Below are 20,462 nucleotides of genomic sequence, written 5' to 3' on the forward strand. Positions count from 1 at the left end.
CTCATGGCCAGGCGGCACGAGGGTCCTCAGACCCCCACTGTCCGGTCCCACGCTGACTGTCTCGTCTTACCCAACCAACACTCCTCCTCTGTCACCACCATCCAGGGGTCTTGGTCATGCTGAAGCCACAGTGGGGTGGGCCGACCCCCCTCCTCCACCCCCCACTTTCCCCGCTGCCCAGCCCAGCTCCACGCACTGGCCAGGGCTCAGCCCTTTGCTGACCTGCCAGTCACTTGCCGCACACGGAGCTCAGCAGGTGGAAGCCGATGCACAGACACACAGACACGCATCCCCCGCACGAGACCCTGAGCTCCCTGGGGGCCAGGCCGAGCCCCATGATCATCTACCCGGGATCAGCTCTAACAAGCAGCGATGGTACCTCCCCCTGGACAGTTTGTTCCTGTGGGACGCCCCCAGCTGCCCTGCAGCTTCCAAGTTGGGGGCCATGTGTGCCTTGCACATTTGCATTCCTCCCTCCCAGGTGCCGTGGCCACAGTGGTCACCCAGGAGCTGTGGTGGACAGTCCCCTTGCTCGGCAGGCTTGCTCCCTCCTCCCCAACTGGGCTGCAGGGAGAGGACACATCGGGGTTCAGTCCTTGTGCTGGGTGTGGCCTCGAACCCCACACAAGGCTGTGCTGATTTCAAAGCTACACTCACCTGAGGCTGGAGACGAGTGTGTTAGTCATGGGAATTGTCAAGCATCATTCTTTTTGTTTTTTTTAGGATATTTATTTATTCATGAGAGACGCAGAGAGAGAGACAGAGACACAGGCAGAGGGAGAAGCAGGCTCCCTGCGGGGAGCCCAATGTGGGACTCCATCCCAGGACCCCGGGATCATGACCTGAGCCGAAGGCAGACGCCCCACCGCTGAGCCACCCAGGCGTCCCAGTCATGCATCATTCTTACCACCGCCCTAACTACGATGTATTTGGTTTTCTGTCTCCCCTACTAGAATGGAAGCTCCTTGGAAGCAGGGACCTGAGCGCATCTGTGCAGTTGCTGACAATGAGCAGGAAATGTCCCGGGCTCCGGTTGTCTCTTGTTGTCCCACCGGGAGTCAGTTTGCCAAGTTAGGAGAAACAGCAGGGGACCGGGCTATTCTTTTTTTTTTTTTTTTTTTTAAGATTTTATTTATTCACAAGAGACACAGAGAGAGGCAGAGACACAGGCAGAGGGAGAAGCAGGCTCCCTGCAGGGAGCCCAATGCAGGACTCGATCCCAGGACCCCAGGATCACACCCTGGGCTGAAGGCAGATGCTCCACCGCTGAGCACCCAGGTGCCCCAGGGACCAGGCTATTCTTAGAGGCTCGAGAAAAAAGTTCTGCCGGGATGAGGAGCACACTGCCCCCACCCCCGGACGCCAGAGCAGGTCCCGGGACCGGTCAGCTGAGCATCGTTCTCAGAGGAGACGCAGTGGCCTTGACCCGGCCTGGCTGCTCCTGGCCCCTGCAGGCCTCGGACGCAAAGGCCAGGAGCGCCCTCCTGGCCGGGGCTGGTGGAACAGGATGGATGGGCCACCCTTGCGCCCACTCTTTGAGAAGCTGGTGGCTTCCTTGTGAGTCTTTGAGAAGCTGGTGGCTTCCTTGTGAGTCTCCGTCTGCCACGACCGCAGGAGCGAAGGTTTTGGTCCTGCTAGCAGAAGCCACATGCATCCCTGGGCACTGCTGTCCCATCAGCCCAGTGAGGACCTTGAGCAGAGTGACCTTCTGAGCTCTGGCCCTTGGGTTGGGGGTCAGGGTGGCCGTGTGGCCCCCAGGAACACAGCATCAGCGACTGCCTGGGCTCCAGGCCCTGGACACGGGGAGGTGCTCCGAGTCACAAACGTCCCTTCCCTTCGGACAAGTTGCTTGAGTGACCCGCCTCCGTCTGTCTGGCATCATCAGTTCGGCGGTTGTGACAACTCTCGTGCTTCGTGAGCCTGGACAGATCTCATTTCCGAATCCTGCTCCCGTGTCACATCTGCTGTCTGGACCTCCGGGCACCCCGCCATCCGACGGGGCGGTCCTCACTCTTGGCTGCACGTCGGAGCCGCCTGGAAGCTTCGGGACTTACGGCCGCCCAGGCCGCCCCCTGGCCAGGCGGGTTGGGTGGGGCTGGGGTACCGCAGGGATCCCCGGCTTGAAGATAGCCCCTCGGGCGATTCAGACGTGCAGGCCTCCAAAGCCACAGCCCCTACCCCCCTCCAGGCGGCTGCCACGGCGACCCTTCTGGAACACAGCCCACACCTGTCCCAGCTCTGCAGCCAAAGTGTCACCGTCTCGCTCTGGCCTTCAGACTCCTTGACCCTATTTCCCCCACTGGGGCTGAATTGAGGCCCCCCAGCCCCAAATTGAAATGTTGAAGCCCTCACCCCCAGCGCCCTAGAATCTGACTATATTTGGAGGTGGGGCCTCTATTCAAGAGGCCACCAAGTTAAGACGAGGCTAGTAGGGTGGACCCCACTGCAGTCTGACTGCTGTCCTTCCCCAGGAGAGGAGATGTGGACACCGAGAGTCACCAGGGACATCGGGGTACTGGGGAAAGGCCACGTGAGGGGAAGCTGACCACTGCCCGCCACGGAAAGCGGAGGGGGCGGGGGCTCAAACCAGCCCTGCTGGCACCGTGATCTTGGACTTGGCGCCTCTGGACTCCATCCCTCTCGTCTGAACACCCCCTCCTACCCCCCACCAGTCTGTGGAGCCTGGTCCCAGCAGCTGTTGCTAAGCTGTCACCTTCCCAGCAGGGTGAGGGGCCCGGTGGCCCATGCAGCGTGGGACTCCCTCTGCCATGGATGAACCAAGGCTTTGGGTGTCTCAGATCCCTGTGTGCTGGATGAGGGGGTGAGCGCACGGGATTGTTAGCGAGGACGCAGCGCTTGCGAGTGTGGCTCCTGGGGGCTTTTCACCTTGAGGTCCCTGGCTCCCCGTCACCCCCGCATCTGCTTCCCACTCCCTCATCTGTGCCCGGGGCTCCAGGCCCTGCACCACCTACTCCCCTTTCTCTGACCATCCCCCCTGCTTGGCTCCCTCACTACTTCTCCCCACCCTGGCCTGCGCCCCATGGAGTCCACCCCAAATTCCTGCTCCCCTGGAACATATTTCCGGGCCCCTCTGGTCAAAAATAGTGCACACACATTCCAATAAAAACGTGTCTGTACTTCTGTGCCCTGATTCGCCTTGTGTATCGGAGGATTTATTGATGGTCGCAGCCAAGGACCCCTGAGCTGGTGCAGGATGGGAAGCAGGAGCTCAGGGGGTGCCCGGCTGGTGGAGCGTGCGACTCTTGATCTCGGGGTTGTGAGTTCGAGCTCCATGCTGGGTGTGGAGATGACTTAAAAATAAAATCTTCTAAAAAAACAAGATAAGAAAGAAATCAGGAGCTCAAGAAGAAGGGGAAAATGCAGGTGGAAACATAAGCGAGGCCAGGAATGAGCTAACAGGTACAGACCACAGGGCCCCTGATGCCCCGCCAGGGACGTCATTGGCTATAAAGCCACGTGTGTTATGCCTTTAAGTAAAAAGTTACCAATATTCTTATTTATGGCAAATTAAGAGAGAACCTGACTATGAGAGTAGCTGGATCTTTGCAAATGCTCTGTGGTCATCAAACTGGCTGGCAGCTCACATAAACTGGAGTCCCCGTCTTAGGAGGAAATGTTACCTGGCAGCCACGTTGGCACTTTGAGGCTGCTGGGTCACTCCTGCGTGGAAGCCCCCGGAGGGAGCCAGCCTAGTGGGGCCTGGTGAGTCCCCAAGATAGGCTGGACGGGGTGGCCTGGGCTCAGCTGGCCATAAGGCACAGGGGTCTTTGGTGGCCTCAGGGGGCATTTCCCCAGCTCCCACCACAGGTCTCCACGCCCACCAGCTTCTCTGGGGCCCCACGGAAATCCAGTCTGAGGGACTTCAACCCTGAGGTCTCAAGGATGGCAGCTTACGGCAGTGCCTCTACCGGGTATCTGTGCTTAGGCAAGAACCAGAGTCTGGATGGGTCACCCGAGCCTCTGGTAGACCAAGGCCCCCCAAGGACGGGGACCCCCACTCGCCTCATTCATCACCAGGTCCCAGCTCCATACACAGCTGCACGGCAGGACGCACAAGTCTGTGGCCTGGGGATCGGGGTTGGGGGTGGCGGTGGTCAGACCGCCAGCTGCAGGTGGAGGACAAAGTGCTCTGACCAGAGGACCTTCTTTATGTCACATCCATTGTGGCCTTTCCTATACGACAGGCCATCCCATGTGTGCCATTCTTTCCAGGGGGTTGAAGGCAGCACCGTTAGATTCATTGTCCAGAACAATCCAGGGTAGCCTTGGTGGGGCAGTGGGCTCACCTGGTGGGAGACACCGGGGCCATGGGGCCCCTGTTACCTACATTCAGGCCAAGCCTGGAGAAGCCTTCAGTCGAGAGGGGAGCTCCGGCTCCAGGGTGTGTCCTGGTGAGCGGGGCCACTTAGCCAGGGACTTGGGCCGGGGGGTCCCCAGAGACTCTGGCAAGTACTTTCCCTTAAAGATAAAAATCTATGCCTGGGTTTCCGTATTGCTGAGTGGTACCCAGATTTCTCACCTGGTCCCTCTGGCATTATGAGGACTGTGATGGAATGTACTTCCGCCTTACCCCCTTGCCACTCCCCACCTTATCTCCATCCCTCGTCCCACCACCTTATCCCCTTCCTACTTCCCACCTTATTTCTCTCCCACTTCCCACCTTATCCCCTTCCGGCTTCCAACCTTATCTCCATCCCTTGTCCTATCACCTTATCCCCTTCCCTCTTCCGACCTTATCCTCTTCCCACTTCCCACCTTATCCCCTTCCCTCTTCCCACCTCATCTCCATCCTTTCTCGCACCTTATCCCCTTCATTCCCTTCCCTCTTCTAACCTTATCTCCATCCCTTGTCCTATCACCTTATCCCCTTCCTACTTCCAAACTTATCCCTTTCCCACTTCCCACCTTATCCCCTTCCCACTTCCCATCTTACCTCCTTCCCTCTTCCCACCTTATCTCCATCCTTCTTCCCACCACCTTATCCCAGGATCTTCCCACTTTCCACTTTTTCTGCTTTCCGCTTCCCACTTTATCTCCCACAGCGTCTCTGCATTTATCTGGCACGCTGGCCCCACCCCCGCAGCATAATGGCCCATTCTCCCTGATACAGGACCCCCCCCCCCCCAGGCTTCCTCTGTCGGGATGAGGAGCAGGAGCATCTATTTCTCCGAGTCCTGCCGACTCCGCAGTCCTGTCGCAGCCTAGAGGCCTGTTCTCCACTGCCTGCTATTTCACGTTTACTTTTCATGTCGAGTCTCCCTCTGGGCTGTGAGTTTCCTTGTGGACAAGGACTTTATCTTGCTCATTTCTGTGTCTCTTGGACTTCCTAGGAACTTAATAAATATTTATTGACCATCTTATAGTATATCTTGGCCCGTTCATACCAGGAGCAAGGCCTGTTTATTTGCTTTGCTCCGTGGCCAGCTTGCTGTGGGGGCTGGTTTGGTTTTCGAAATTATGGGCCTTGTTGGGAAAGGAAGTAGAGCAGTCGGGGGTGCAGAGAGGGGGGTGATACTCAGGTTTTACCCTAAGTGCTTCTGTATCCTTTGAACTGTCTACAGTAAGCCTGTGTTTATGTATTACTTTCGTAATAAAGCAATTTATTTAGATTATGCTGTTCATAGAAACATTTCCAATTGAGGGGACAGGATAACGTCTCTGGGTAAAATTTTCCCATATTCTCTCCAGTGCCCCAGCCTCAAATCCTTCCAAAGGGGTGCCACGGCCCTCTCCATTTTATAGATGTGTCTAACTACACAAAAGTACAAGGGACAGCACATAGATTAGGAATTTTATGTGGGCTGTAGTTGGGGATCATTTTTAACTGCCTGGAGTCACTCGAAATATTATTTCAGCTGGGAGTGGATTATAGTTAGTTATAAGAAGCCCTTCATCACACCGAGCTGTCCATGAAAAGTTATTTGCTGTACTTTATCCTCTCGTTTTTCACCGGGAAAGTGAGCCAGAAAACCATGTTTATCCTGGTTCCCAAAGGAGAGAAGGACCACGTCCCTCCACCCTTAAAGAAAACTTTTATTTGAAATGTCTTTTCCATTTACCCTTCTCTGAATAATGCACTTTTTAAACTCGTTTGTTTTTCTAAATATTAAATTTTTCAAAGAAATGATATTTTTTAGTTCAGAGTGCCTGCTTCAAGTCTGTAATGGTTCTCTCGGTCTGGCAACCACCAGCAAGGATTTTTAAAACAGCATCTTACAGGTCAGTTCAGTAGCTAAAAAGACGATTGAAAGCCAACACTGTTGGCTTACAATGCTGAGACGAATCTCCCCCACAGAATCTCTGCTTTTCGTTGCATCCTGAGGCCTGGAGAGGCCAATCGAGCCATGCCCCTGTCTCCAGGCAGGCTGGTAGGTGGACGGTGTGGGGTGGAATTTGTTGGGGCCAAGCAGCCCAGAGTCCCACGGCCTCTCCCGGCTCCATCAGCTCTGATGTGGGTCTGTGGGTGGATGGACCGGAAAGCTGGAGCTGCCCAGAGTAGGAGGCCATGTGGCCTCCTCATGCCCCCCACCTGCCCTCGTGCAACAGACCTCCAGTGCACCCCACACTGGCCCCAGCACCTGGGATTCTGGAACTGATGGCTTTAATCCACCCTAGACCTTGTGCTCTTGCTCTGGCTCTGAGCTTCTTCAAAACTGTACCATGTAAAACTTGAAGACTCAGAAGAACTTCTGAAATCCAGAGCAGTGGATGCAGTACAAGCCTCTGTTTGGTGGGGAGTCAGCACCACCCTCAGCCTGCTGTGTGTGTGGGGGGGTACCACCTTCAGGCTGTGGAGGGAGTCAGCACCACCCCCAGCTGATGACCCCAGGCTTAGCGTGCTCTCGAGGGCAGGCATTCTCCTCTTTCCCTGTAAATCCTCCTCCATCAGCTAGTGCCAGACTCATAGGTAGGACATCCAATAATAATTTGTGGAATGAATGAATGAGATCTGCAAACAAGCTTCAAGAGGACCCGCGGACCTTATAAAATTGTGTGCAAAAAAAAAAAAATTGTGTGCAAATTGTGCGTCTATTGTGTGTGTTGTACCCATGGGTTTTCTGGGGTCCAAGTTGATAGCATCCGTCATACCTTCCAGGGGAAATTGTGACCTAAGGGGGCTTTCCAAAGCCTGGTCCAACCAGGGCCCAGGTTTTTTTTAATTTTTTATTTTTTTTGACCAGTGCCCAGTTTGTATCCCTGCAAACATCACCGCACAGTGGTTGTGTGATGTGTCTTAGAACTGCAGCCCCAAACAATATCCACAATATTCTGACATCCCTGCAGAAAGGAATGTCCTGAAAATTCTAGGGGAAGACTCTGCGCCATGGGAGTTCAGACAAGTCCCCAAGGACAGCACCCTGCCCTGTAACAAGAAATGGCCTCAGCCCTGGGCTCTTGGAGCCACTCATGGGAAGCTTTGGTGAGAACAGAACAGGAAGGGGGTGTCTCCTCCCAAACGGAAGAGTGTTTCCCGGGTGACTCTCTCCTGAAGGCAAAGAAATCAGTGGCATCACTCTACTTTCCAGAAACCGAAGCTCACGCAGAGGCTGGCCGAACTGAGCAGAGTGAGCCATCAGGACTTGCTTCCTTCCTGAAAGTTCACCGACGAGGCAGTGGTTCAAATAAAGCCCGGCCAACGCCCCAAGTCACAAGGGACAGCTGGGCCGGGCTGGTGGCTGAGCAGAGGCCCCAGGCCGCAGGTTCAGCTGCAGCGCTGCGCTGTGCTTTGTACTCAGCGCATGGCCCTGCAGAACGACAGCTTGGCCACACCGCAGTGGCTTTCGATGAGGTCTCAGATGGATGGGCGTGGAGGGTGTTAACGTCAGGAAGGCTCATCCCTGCTGCTTTCCCGGCATCCATCTGCCTTCCCATCCTGGAATTGTCCTGTTCCAGGAAGAGAAGCTGCCGCATTCTAGAAAGCGCATCTGGCCAGGGAGGTGAAAAGACTGAGGCCTGGAAGCACTCAGACTCGGAGTTAATGTCTGGCACAGTAACACGTTCACTAAAAAGTCAGTGATATCATTCACCCCCAGAGGGATCATTCTATTTCCAGAAGCTTCCAGCATACTGACTAGGTCATGAGCCCAAATAACTACCTATGAGGTGTGTGTGTGGGGGTGATGATCTGATTTCTAACAAGTTTCCTGGTGCTGCTGCTGCTGCTGGTCTGGAGTCCTTGATGCCCACTGGTGGCCACAGGTGTTTTCACGTCGTGCTCCATCGCGCCCCCTCGTGGGGAGACGGTATGAGAACAGCAAGTGAATGGGGTTCTGGGCCCCGACTCCCACCCACATCCAGGACACCTCTCAGCCTGTTTTATAAAATCTGATTTTTGTGTGTGTGATTAAATGAAAAAACCCGCCACAAAAAGGAGAGGAGAGCCCACTGGCCTGAAACAGGTGGGGCCAGGCCTGGATGAGGGGCATTCCTGGGAACAGAGCTCCCCACCCTTCATCCCAGTGTGTCAGGGGACAACCTCTGCTGATAACCTGAGAATTTTCGATGCAGACAAAACCCTAAATGACCGGCTAAGTGAGCAGAGGCAAGGGCAGGCACCGCCTCCTGTGCGTGCCCCATTTGAGGTCAACAGAGCCATTGTCTCAAGCACCTGGGGCCACCTTTGTGCCCACCTGCCTGCCGCTGGAGGGGTTTCCCTGTCTGTCTGCAGGCCTGCTGCTCAGTTCCACAGGCTCAGGGCAGCAGCCTGGCTCCGTTTAGGGGGCGCCGTCTGAATGCACTCCACGCCTATCTCCCCAGGCCCATCGGGAGCCTCAGCACAGCCACTTCGCTCCTCCCAAATCCGACCTTGGGATAACTTGATCCCCTCCTGTAGCTTGGACCCGACAGTAGTGTTCTGAGGTAGAGCCCAGTTTCTGGTGTCAAAGTGTCAGGTTTGACTCTTGGCCACCCCCGAGCTGAGAGATCTTGGGTGAGTCAGCCTGTCTAAACCTTTGTTTCCCCGTCTGTAAAATGGTGATGATTGTGGGATCTAGGTGAGCCTTCAGGACCGCTGTCCATGAAAGGCTCCTTGTACAGCACCTGGCAGGCGTGAGCCCTCAGAAAATATGGGTCAATTGCTGTTTTGTCTTCTTTCGATGTTATTTTAGCAGTTTTGATGAAGCAAGAGCATGCCGACTGTATTAGTTTGCTAGGGCTGCTGTAACAAATGGCACAAACGGGGAGGCTGAAAACAATGGAAATTTATTTTCTCACACTTTTGGAGATAACTCCACAATCAAGGTGTTGGCCATACCATGTTCCTCTGGAGGATTTAGGAGAGATTTTTTTCCATGCCATTCTCTTAGCTTCCAATGGCTGCCAGTGATCCTTGGGGTTCCTTGGCTTATAGCAGCTTCAGTCCTTGCCTGTGTTGTCACATGACCTTCTTTCTGTCTGTCTCTGTATATCTTCTTTTTTTTTTTAAGATTTTATTTATTTTATTTGAGAGAGAGAGAGAGAAGGGGAACGGGCTAAAGGAAAGGGAGAGGGAATCTCAAGTAGATTCATGCTGAGATGGGGCTCGATCCCATGAGATCATGACCTGAGCAAAACCAAGAGTCAGATGCTTAACCGACTGAACCACCCAGGTCTTATGTCTTCTTATAAGGACATATTGGATTAGGGCTCACCAGTCATATTGGGTTAGGGCTCACGTTCATTGAGTAAGACTTCCTCTTAATTTCATTGTATCTGCAGAAACCCTATTTCCAAATAAGATCACATCCACAGGTGCCAAGGGTTAGGACTTACAGGTGTATTTTTAGGTGACACAAATTCAACCCATAGCACTCACAGCCAACTAGAGTGAAACCACAGGGGCCCGCAGGCATGAGGCCCCGGGGCTCTTCACTGTGAAGCTGCGAGCGCGTCCCTCGACCTGGCCTGAAATGTCCCGATGGTTGTGTTTTCCAGGGTGCTCAGACTTACACCTCTTGGATATGTTGACCCCAACGGAGAGAAAGCGACAAGGATACATCCATGAGCTCATTGTCACAGAGGAGAACTATGTGAATGACCTGCAGCTGGTCACAGAGGTAAGGGCCACGGTGGGTGCTGGGGGGCACTGGCAGAGAGGGTGGGGAGGGGGTGCTCTGTGAAGGAGGACTCTCTCCTGATTCTCAGCCTGAGAAATTTTCTGACATGTGGGGGGCATCTGGATGGGAAATCACATAGGAGATTCATACCCAAGAGAAGGTGGTTGGACTCTCAACCGTGGCCCTCTGAGTCATCCCGATAGAGGGGCAGAGATCGCTCATGCCAAGGGGTGAATGAGTCCCTGAGGAGGTGTATGGAAGGAGACCTGTGGGCAGGGAATTGAGAGTCTAGACTCTACTCAGAATTAGGGGCTTAGCCACCAACTAGTTGATGCCATCGAGCTTGTCACATGGTCTCCTGGGTCTCAGGGTTGGCATTTGAAAATGGCAGCCAACCTGGCCAAGTTCTCATGGTACAATTTCCCCCTGAGGAAAATCTGCTGCAGAGAATGAAGATGTTTCTTCTCGGGTCCTGATGCACACCCCTAACTCCCTCCCCTGACCCGAATGACACCTCATTTTGTCTCTCCCCCTGGGTAGCTGTTGAAAGGCCTGGGCCTCTTGGTCTAGAAGGAGGGGGAGACGCAGAGTTGGGAACCCCTGCTTTTCAGGAAGCCTTTTGCTCATACTCATGAGAAAATGCCGTATTAGTGAACAGGGGTTTGTAGGGCTGGATGGGAAGGTCACTCAACAGTTTGAAAAGTGCTATAACAGTTTTGAAACTCCTGCCATCCCCCCACTCCCACCATCTAACCGCTGTGCAACCATCTCCTTGGGCCCCAGGAAAGCCACCACCCGGCTGCCCTGTGTTGAATGAGTATAGGAGGTGGGATGGATTCCTGGTCCAGGAGGCCACCATTCCTGCATTAGGACATGTTAGTGAACACTCAAAAAAGGCGCCCCTTCCTCAGGACGCTTGACTGTCACTTAAATGCACAACCTAGGATGCCTAGGATGAGAGTGTCACTGCCCTGTGACGTGGCCCTTGTGTGCAGTGGGCTGGCATATGCCAGCTTCAACGTCGGCCTGAGAATGCGTGAAGAATAGGGCTCCCAGGGGACAGCCCAAGCCTGACCACGTTTATTTCAATGATAGGCTGTCCCCTGTCTAAAGACCCTTCAGAAGAGCAGCCCACCTCCGGAGGTAGACAATGACCTCCTTGGAGGCAGGGCCTCACCACCACGTGGGGCTGGGCCAAGAGCTGTGATGCACCCCGAGCCACCCAGCCACACAGAGCTTGGAGCCTGGGCAGGCTCTTTCCCTTCCCAGAGCCACAGCCAGTCCTTACCCGAGGCCCACCCAGCACAGGCCGAGGGCCTAGCCGAGCTGCAGAAACCTCCACCCAGGCTCTCTGTCGGAGGCCCTGCTGCCCACAGCTGCTCCCTTAGGGATGCCCCAGGCTTGTCTGGGCAGCAGATCCTGCCACGTGCATCCTGAAGCCCCCACTCCGCCCCACTCCCCTCCCCTACTCCCCTCAGTGGGCAGATATGAGTGTGCATGACTCTGCACAGGCCTCTCACCTTTGTCCTGCTGGAGATAAGGCCCATCCTCTGGAGTTCAGCTGCCCCCCCCTTGTCGAACAGTGCACACCTGCTGGGGACCCCCCCCAACCGCTCAGGCAGGTAGAGGAGGGGCCGTCTACTGCAGAAGCTGCGGGAAGGCGGGGAGGTCAGCTTCCGGGCCTCCCCCCAGCCCCCACAAGGGTGCAGACGCGTGTTGGAGTTGTAAAGCTAACTGTTTGCTTTCTGAACTGCTTCGTTTTCTGCACCTGTAGATCTTTCAGAAACCCCTGATGGAGTCTGAGCTGCTGACAGAAAAAGAGGGTGCTATGATTTTTGTTAACTGGAAGGAGCTGATTATGTGTAATATCAAACTATTGAAGTAAGCCTCTCCCCGTAACCCCAGCCTCGCTTCGCGCCCCACCCCCCCGGCTCTCATACACTAGCACTTCTGTGTGGGTGCGTCCGTGTGTCCCCATGCATGCCGCCCTGTGTGTCTCTCCCCTCCTCTTTCGCTCATTTCCACTCACAAGCACCATGGCTCCTTTGCGCCCCCCCATGCTTTCCAGAAACAGCCACCCTCCCACGCCCCCTAGTCTGTCACTGCAGAGAGTTGAATGCCAAAGTCTTGCTTGTACGGGGGGCGTCTAGGGACTCTGGAGCGGGCCAGGGGTGGCTCCTGACCGCGGATCTGCTCCTTCCTAGGGCCTGGGCAGCTCCCCACTCCCCTGCCCACAGACCCGGGGGTCCTGGGGCGAATGTTCTTGTGGGACCTTCTTGGCTCCTGCAGGTGGAAAAACAATAGGAACATTTGCTACCCATCAATTTCCTCAGATCCATGCCCCAAGAGGATATATATATTTAAGATTTTATTTATTTATTCATGAGAGACACAGAGAGAGGCAGAGACACAGGCAGAGGGAGAAGCAGGCTCCATGCAGGGAGCCCGATGTGGGACTTGATCCCAGGATCCCGGGATCACAACCTGATCTGAAGGCAGAGGCTCAACCACTGAGCCACCCAGGCGTCCCTGGAGCTGCTTATATTTTATTCCCATTTCAGTTTCCAGATGCAAAGTGCAGGGCCAGAGAGGAAGCTCTGGGCCTGGAGTCAGCAGACCAGTTCCCTGTCCTTCCTTTCTGAGCCTCTGGGTCCCCAGCTGTGAGGTCAGGGGAGGGAATTATGTCATCATGAGAGTCCCAACGTCGGTTGGGACCAGTTCTACAAAGAATTCCCCACATCAGGGCCCAGGGGGCCATGGTTTGGAACATCCCTGGCTAAGAACACAGAGTAGGCCCAGGTCCACGTGGATACAGCCAGCCTGGGAGGACCGTCCTCCGCTGGGCCCAGGGGTGGAGAGCAGCCCCGGGAGCCGGCATCCCTTCCTGATCAAGACATTCACGGAATGAGCCAGTAGCCATTTCCTACATGTGACCCCTTGTTCTTATAAATCCTGGTCCCCACTTTCCTGAGTGTGTGTTTGGGGGCGGTTGAGGGATGGAGAGAGAGCTGGATGTGAAGCAAAACTATGACACCTGCTTTTCTCTGTGCTCTGGAGAACTAATACTCAGAGGAGACCCCGAGGGGTGCTTGGAGAAAGTGTTTCCATCCATCCTCCTCCAGAACGGTGCTGCAGAAACTTCCGGGTCAGGCGCTCGGGCTCACACCTTGCTCTGGCCCTACTGGCTGTGTCTCCGGGCAAGTCACTTAGGCTCTTTGGGCCTCGGTGTCCTCATCTGTGAAATGGGCATGATAAGTGTACCTCCTGCATCGGGTGGTTATTAGGGGGTCATTAGATGACAGGTGCCTGGCCTTGGAGAGAGGCCGCCCTATCCCCTGGGGCCGGGGAGCTGGTTAGCCCCTGACCCTAACACGCGCTCAGCCTAAAGGGCTGGAGACAAGTTGTTCCAAAATAGACACAGAAGTTTTCTGTTGAAAATATACCTACAAATTAACCCCCCCACCTTGGGCAGCCGTCAGTGGGGGGTGGGCAGGTGGGAGATGTGTCTGATGTGCCCAGGTGCCCCCGCCACCCGCCCATCGGGGCAGGCCCGACTGAAAGCGCTGCTGGCATCGCCCCCCGTACCTTTCCGTGGTCCCCCCACTTCACCCTCCCTCCTGTCCTGTCAGGGAAGCAGAAGCCCCTTCCCGGAGCCCTGTCCTGGCCAGGCCCGCGTGCTCCTTCCTCCCGTTGGTGCCGATGTGCTCCAGGGCCCTGTTTCCGCTGGGGGAGCTGGGCTGGGAGAGGGCCAGTGCCTCACGACACACACCAGGCAAGCCGGGCCCAGGCTGCTCTGTGGGTGACCCGCGGATGTCCCAGCCAGGGCTGGCCTTCCCCCCCTCCCCCCCGGAAAAGAATGTGGAACCAGGAGGCAAATGCCCTAAGGTTTTTATTTTTATTTTATTTTTAAGATTTTATTTATTTATTCATGAGAGACACACAGAGAGAGGCAGAGACACAGGCAGAGGGAGAAGCAGGCTCCGTGCAGGGAGCCCAATGCAGGACTCGATCCCAGGACCCCGGGATCACGGCCTGAGCCAAAGGCAGATGCCCAACCACTGAGCCACCCAGGTGTCCCTGTCCTAAGTTTTTGTCTGGGCTCCAGCATCTTCTAACTTGTTCTGGGCAGTTTTCCTTGGACCCCTTGTTTTGGGGCCTGTAAAAGTGCAGTCATGGTGCTCGCCCTGTGGGGCATGCGGGGGTATTCTGAGGAGCAAGGAGGTCGGCTGTACTACTGGCCCGCTGTCAATCATGTCCATGTACCCCGACAGCACCCTCTCCCCTCACGGTGTCCCTGAGCTCTGTCCCCTTCCTCTGTCCTCATCAGTTTCGGTGAATTTTCTAATGGTTTCCTATTCTAGAAAAAATATTTAATAGGAGCCTCCTGGGGGCCTGATTTCTTTTGCTTCTCTTCAATACGTTAAAATTTTAATTTATTTTTTAGTTAGAAAATTTTTAAACATACAGAAAAACGAAAAGAATTATGGGGTGAGCGCCCATATTGTAGATTGTACCAGGAACATTTTGCTACGTTCCTTCATTGCATCGCCTTAATTTCCTCATGCAAAGGAATGACCCCGATGATGGGGAGATTTTAGGGCTCCTTGCAGGCTGGCAGAGGAAGGCGTGTTTGGATAGAGAGTATGAGGCAGCCCTCCCTGCACGGTCACTAGTGAGCAGCTGCATATCTGGCCCTCCTGACCCAAGAGCCAGTGACTCCTTGTGCTTGGTGGGAGTGGGGAGGACATGGGACTTAGGAAACAGATAAAGAAGAAGTAAATAAATGAAAATAAAGGGGTGCTAACTGGGGCCTAGGGACTTCCTACTAATGAGGCCTCTGGTAGGCAGTTAGAACGGATGATTCGCTGTCTTATTGGTGAGCTGTGAAATTTGCTTTTAAGAAGCAGAGGAGGGAAGAAGGATCTTTTCACAGTAAGAGCAGGTGCCTCGGCCCAGCTGTCAGGAGTGATAGCAGAGGGGATGCAGACGTGACGTAGGGCCACGCAAACCCAGGTCCTGGGAGCTGTTTGCCTTTAATCAATCTCCTTTCCTGCCTCCTTGCTTGGAGAAAAATGAAGGAGCATCTAAAAAAAAAAAAAAAGTGACCTTTTTAACTTAATTAAGATAGACATAATTTTATTTATGTATTTTTTAATTTATTTATTTTTAAATATTTCTTTTCCAGTTTTGATTTCCTTATGGAAACACGTATTTCAACAGTTTTCTTTTCTTTTTTTTTTTAAAGATTTTTATTGATTTATTCTTGAGAGACGGAGAGAGAGAGCAGAGACACAGGCAGAGGGAGGAGCAGACTCCATGCAGGGAGCCTGATGTGGGACTTGATCCTGGGACTCCAGGATCACGCCCTGGGCCAAAGGTCGGCACTAAACCGCTGAGCCACCAGGGCTGCCCTATGTATTTTTTTTTTTAATGATTTTCTTTATTTGAGAGAGAGAGAGATAGCCAGAGAGAGAGAGGGAGAAGCAGGTTCCCTGCTGAGCTGGGAGCCCCACACGGGGCTCGATCCCAGGACCCCAAGATCATGACCTGAGCCAAAGGCAGATGCTTAATGACTGAACCACACAGGTGCCCCCAGACATACTTTTATTCTAAGCAGAAAACAAATACAAGGAGTAACCTAGCTCGGGGATAGAGACAGGGTGGAGGGAACTTTGGGCTGGGGGGGCGGGAGGGTGAGGTGGGGCACGGAGATGCCAGGAGTGGTGGCGGGGAGAGGAGCCGCGGGCAAGGGAGCAGACAGAGAGAAGTCGAGGTGGCAGGGGCACCCGGGGGGGAGCACAGGGTCTGGGTGCTGTGCCTGATGCCCCAGGCTCGCTGCTTACAGACCGCGAGCCCTGGCCTCACAGCACCTGGGTTCGAGCACAGCTTGGGTCAGTTATCAGTCGCGGGAGTTTGGTCAAGTCACTGGGCTTCCGCCAACAGCCAGTGGGGAGAATAAGCAATGGACGTACAAGAGGGTTTGACCCATAGGATGCATAGGACGTCAGGCCAGCGCTTGCTCGGTGGACTTCAGAGGGTCAGGAGCACTCATGCACCCAGCAAACAACCGAGCACTCTTTGAAATGCTCATTAGCTGATTGATTACCCCGGCTGTTCAAGGCCTTGAACCCAGGAAGGTTAGATGAGGTGATGACCCAGGTTACCAATGGGTGGAGCTGTGGCGACTGAGTCACATGAGCCCCGAGCCCGGTGACACCCTCTTTTCTTCCTTCCTTCCTTCCTTCCTTCCTTCCTTCCTTCCTTCCTTCCTTCCTTCCTTCCTTTTCTTCTTTCCTTCCTTCCTTTCTTTTCTTTTCTTTTTTTTTAAGATTCTATTTATTCATGTGAGACACACAGAGAGAGGCAGAGACACAGGCAGAGGGAGAAGCAGACTCCCTGCAGGGAGCCCAATGTGGGACTGGATCCCAAGATCCCGGGATCATGAACTGAGCTAAAGGCAGATGCTCAACCACTGAGCCACCCAGGTGTCGCTGACACCCTCCTTTCAAATCCATTGAGGCCCGGTCCTAGAAAGTCCTGCCTGTGCAGTAGAACATCCCAGGAGGAGACCGGCAACGGAACCTAACAGGTGCCTGGTCCATAGTAGGAGCCTGACTGTAGACCTGTCCCCTGGTTGGACAAGTTGAGTCTGTCCAGGACAAGTTACTCCAGAACCCAGGCACTGGTTTAGCCTCTTCAACACAATGGCCATGTGTTGCCCTTTCTTCTTCTCCTGGTCTCCTCCATGATTTTTTAAAAGCAAAAGAGTCGGGGTGGGGGAGGTTTGAGGGTACTTCCATTCCCTGAGAGAAAGACTATTTTGTTCCTCTTCATACAAAAATGATGGAACGATGGAATTTCTTCCTGTTTCCATCCATAGCAAGTTTATACCATGGTTACGTAGGGCTCCAGTTCCCCAGAATTGGGGGTGGCATCACCCTTGAGCAAATTTCTACATGTTGGGAGATATTCCATCCCGACCCCCTCAGTGAGCAGTGGCCATTCAGCCCCTCACACACCAAGCAGCCAGTGCTGACCAGAGCCTCTCCCTACAAGGGCATCTGCCAGAGATGGGATTTCTTATTGCTCAGACCATGTAACTTACTGTCCCCTAAAATTTCTCTCCTTGACTGGTTTGCCCAGTCCAAGGATTTTTCCTTTAGCCAAAAAATGGAGGAAGAAGAAAGTAAAGTGGTCTGAAGTTTTGAAAGGCTAATGCTAGTATTGCAAAGCTTCCTTGGAATTCTCATAAAGCCCTATCCTTCCCTTGGGGCTTCTCCAATATGGCCAGGAAGGCGGTCAAAGGAATTTATAATAACAACCTCCCAACCTTATGTTAAAATCATATGCCATTCTGTTGTGTTTGTCCATACATCCATCCATCTGTCTGTCCGTCCATCCATCCATCCATCCATCCCTCCCTCCCTCCCTCCCTGGGGAGGCAGAGCACAGTCATGGCCTCCCAGGTTGTGGCTCTGCCCTCGTAGCACATGGCTGTCATTGCTGGGTAGAAGCTCAGTGACGTGCCCTTCTAGGGGCTGATGTCAGGAGGTCACACACTGGAGCTGGAACGGGGGGAGCACAGTCCGGGCTCTCACGGCCCCAACGCTCAGACTGCAGCCGGATCCCAAAACAAATGCTTCCCAGTCCCTTCAGCCTCTTAACAGCTTCCAGGATATGAATCGTTTGGGTTCATTGGCCCATTATCCTATAAACAGGCTTCTCTCCTCGGAACTCCGTAATCCCAGTACCTTCAAATTAGCCAGAGTGATGAAGCAGTGCTTGGCACAGAGAGTTCAGACAATCTTTTATACCTGGCTTTGGTGAACAACATGGGATTATTTTTCTGTGGCAGTTGATTTACCATCTTGATTGTGTTCTGTTTAGTCTGAAAATGAGCCTCCGTGTCCCTTGGCCACAGTAGCCTCCCACGGGTGGCACTGGCCCAGAGCAGACTCAGTGCCGGGGCCACGCTAGCCTGGGACTTCTGCCACAAATAGTCCATAAAATGAGACATCAACACAGAGATCCTGTCTGGGTTATGCAGGAAACGAGTCCCTTATTTCTCCATGAGAAAAAAAAATAAAAAAATATTTTATATAAATAAATAAATAAATAAATAAATAAATAAATAAATAAAATATATATACATATATTTCTCAGGCTGACTTGTTCGGCAAAGATTTCTTTGAAAAGTTTTTATATATAAAAATATTATAAATGAATGAATGAATGAATGAATGAATGAATAAATAAATAAATAAATAAATAAATAAATATTTCTTATGCTGACTTGTTCGGCAAAGATTTCTTTGAAAAGTTTTTATTCCCAAGAACCAGCAAACAGCCATCCTGCCAAAGAAAAATGCCCGGGTGACAGCTCCCTGTAGCACTAGACCGGTTCCTTCTGTCCCTTGTGTCCCCGTAGCCCCCTTAGCGCCCCGGGTGTGCGCCCCGCGGTGTGCCCCCGAGCCACCTCGACGTGTGCCAGCCGCTCACTAGCCGTGTTCCCGTGCAGAGCGCTGAGGGTCCGCAAGAAGATGTCGGGGGAGAAGATGCCCGTGAAGATGATCGGCGACATCCTGACGGCCCAGCTGCCGCACATGCAGCCTTACATCCGCTTCTGCAGCTGTCAGCTCAACGGGGCTGCCCTCATCCAGCAGAAGACCGACGAGGCCCCGGACTTCAAGGAGTTTGTCAAAGTAAGGAGCCCCCCCTGCCCCCGAGTGGCTGACTTGGGGCAGCTGGGTGTGCAAGGGGCGAATTCAAGCCTGCAAGCCTATTCCTGCTAAGGAGGGCCCCCAGGCCCGGGGCTTGGCTGAGGACCAGGGCCCCACAGTGGCAGGCAGGTGTGGCTGTGAGCAGAGGCTTGGAGAGGACAGGCCGGCCCTGCACCTGCAAGCGCTGGTCCGCGGTCCGGGTGGTCCCGGTGCTACTTTTTTTTTTTTTTTTGACAGGAAGCAGGATTTATTGGTGGGCATGAATAGGGTTCGGGTGGTGCAAGGTTCTCATGAGTGCAGAGCCCTCCATTTGTCCAAGGGGCCACGACTAGGGATGTATGTGACCCCACAGCCATCTGAGATGAGCCGCTTTTCGGCCACCATATCTTCAAATTCGTCCGCATTAAACTTAGTAAAGTCCCACTTCTTGGAGATGTGGATCTTCTGGCGGCCAGGGAACTTGAACTTGGCCCTGCGTAGGGCCTCAATCACATGCTCCTTGTTCTGCAGCTTGGTACGGATGGACATGATGACTTGGCCAATGTGGACCCTGGCTACTGTGCCCTGGGGCTTCCCAAAGGCACCTCGCATACCTGTCTGCAGCCTAGATTGGAGATAGCTTGATGTCAGACCTCGAAGTCGACCACAAAGGGCTGTCTCCAAGGTCCCTTAGGGCAACCCATACAATCAACAGGCTGTATACACTACCGCGGAGGCTACTGTTTGCAGCATGGCACACTGGGCCCCCAGGGAGAAAGAGCACAGTCGGCTTAATTGGCTGCAGACACGGTGCTACCTGGATGCAGGTTTAAATCATCCGTCTCATTTGTCGGGCCGGTGGGGCTGGTGCATCTCAGGTTCCCCCTTCCGTTTGGTCTGAGCACCTCCCCACGCCCTGTTATTTGCTGCAGAGGGAATGGCCAGGAATCCCAACAGATCCTTTGTCCATTTCCCAGTTGGTTCTTGTGGTTGGCTTCAGGCTCTGAGAAGTGTTTGGGGCTGAGGGTGGGATGCCAGGACCTCTGCCCTGGGGGCAATGGGGGTCTTGAGAGCTGTGTGTCCCCACAAGGGACATCTGGGGAGGTGGACCCCATGCTGCTGGAGGCCCCAGGCCCTGGGACTTGGCCTTGGCCAGGGTGGGTCCCTGCTGGCCCCACTGGCCCACTCTACAACCCCCAAATCTCCCAGAGAAAAAGACCACAGGAAAAGCATCAAATAACTGCTGCTGAGCCTCAGTTATATTTTGGTGAATAGACCAATCATACTAACAGCAGGCTTCTCTTTGTATCTCGTGCATTTGGGGGCAGGCCATTCCCTCCTCCTCCGTAAACCCGTGGATTATGGGAATCCACGGGAATCCCAGTGGAATTCCCATCATCAGTGGTATCATAATCAGTGGAATCACCACTGTGAGGTACAAGGGTGGTCTCTCCTTGACCGAAGCATCCCACAGGCCTGTTCTCTCTTTCTCACCTGGTGTTTCTCAACATGAAAGCGTTGATTCGCTATCCAATTAATAGGGGGCGTTCTAATGTCATTTGAAGGGGAGAGATACGGAAAGAAGCAGGCCCAGGGTGGTCCAGAGACTGGAGAGCAGATGGTGGGCCACCTGGCTTTTCAGCCAACGGCCAGTCCTCCCCCGGCACATGGCAGGCTGAGTTCATCACTGGTTGCACTTGAACTTGAG

At 53.8% G+C, this 20,462-nt stretch overlaps 2 protein-coding genes and 1 non-coding gene across 3 annotated transcripts in view; 1 reads left to right on the forward strand and 2 right to left on the reverse strand.

The window, feature by feature from the left end:
• ITSN1 (intersectin 1) overlaps positions 1-20,462 on the forward strand; it is a 211,205-nt gene that overhangs the window by 173,178 nt on the left and 17,565 nt on the right. Inside the window, exons 29-31 of the mRNA XM_055313423.1 lie at positions 9,934-10,055; positions 11,830-11,936; positions 18,574-18,757. Of these exons, the coding sequence (XP_055169398.1) occupies positions 9,934-10,055; positions 11,830-11,936; positions 18,574-18,757 (413 nt within the window). The remainder of the gene's footprint in view (positions 1-9,933; positions 10,056-11,829; positions 11,937-18,573; positions 18,758-20,462) is intronic.
• LOC129502169 (60S ribosomal protein L10-like) lies at positions 19,049-20,439 on the reverse strand. Its single transcript, XM_055313648.1, has 2 exons — positions 20,385-20,439; positions 19,049-19,443 (listed from the first exon to the last, which is right to left on the reverse strand). The coding sequence occupies exons 1-2, from the start codon at positions 20,437-20,439 to the stop codon at positions 19,064-19,066; spliced, it is 435 nt and encodes a 144-aa protein (XP_055169623.1). The 3' UTR covers positions 19,049-19,063.
• LOC129502267 (small nucleolar RNA SNORA70) lies at positions 19,427-19,559 on the reverse strand. Its single transcript, XR_008662919.1, has one exon. It is a non-coding gene; the product is annotated as a small nucleolar RNA SNORA70 (small nucleolar RNA).

The sequence above is a fragment of the Nyctereutes procyonoides genome, unplaced genomic scaffold (genome assembly GCF_905146905.1).
Source record: "Nyctereutes procyonoides isolate TBG_1078 unplaced genomic scaffold, NYPRO_anot_genome, whole genome shotgun sequence".
NCBI classification, from domain to species: Eukaryota; Metazoa; Chordata; class Mammalia; order Carnivora; family Canidae; genus Nyctereutes; species Nyctereutes procyonoides.

What these genes read in the sequence shown, in the direction of transcription:
- LOC129502169 (XM_055313648.1), bottom strand. Translation starts at nt 20,439, where the DNA reads ATGAACTCAGCCTGCCATGTGCCGGGGGAGGACTGGCCGTTGGCTGAA. An exon ending in GCCGTTGGCTGAAAAGCCAG is followed by an intron (nt 19,444 to 20,384) that starts GTGGCCCACCAT and finishes GGTTGCCCTAAG; the next exon opens with GGACCTTGGAGACAGCCCTT.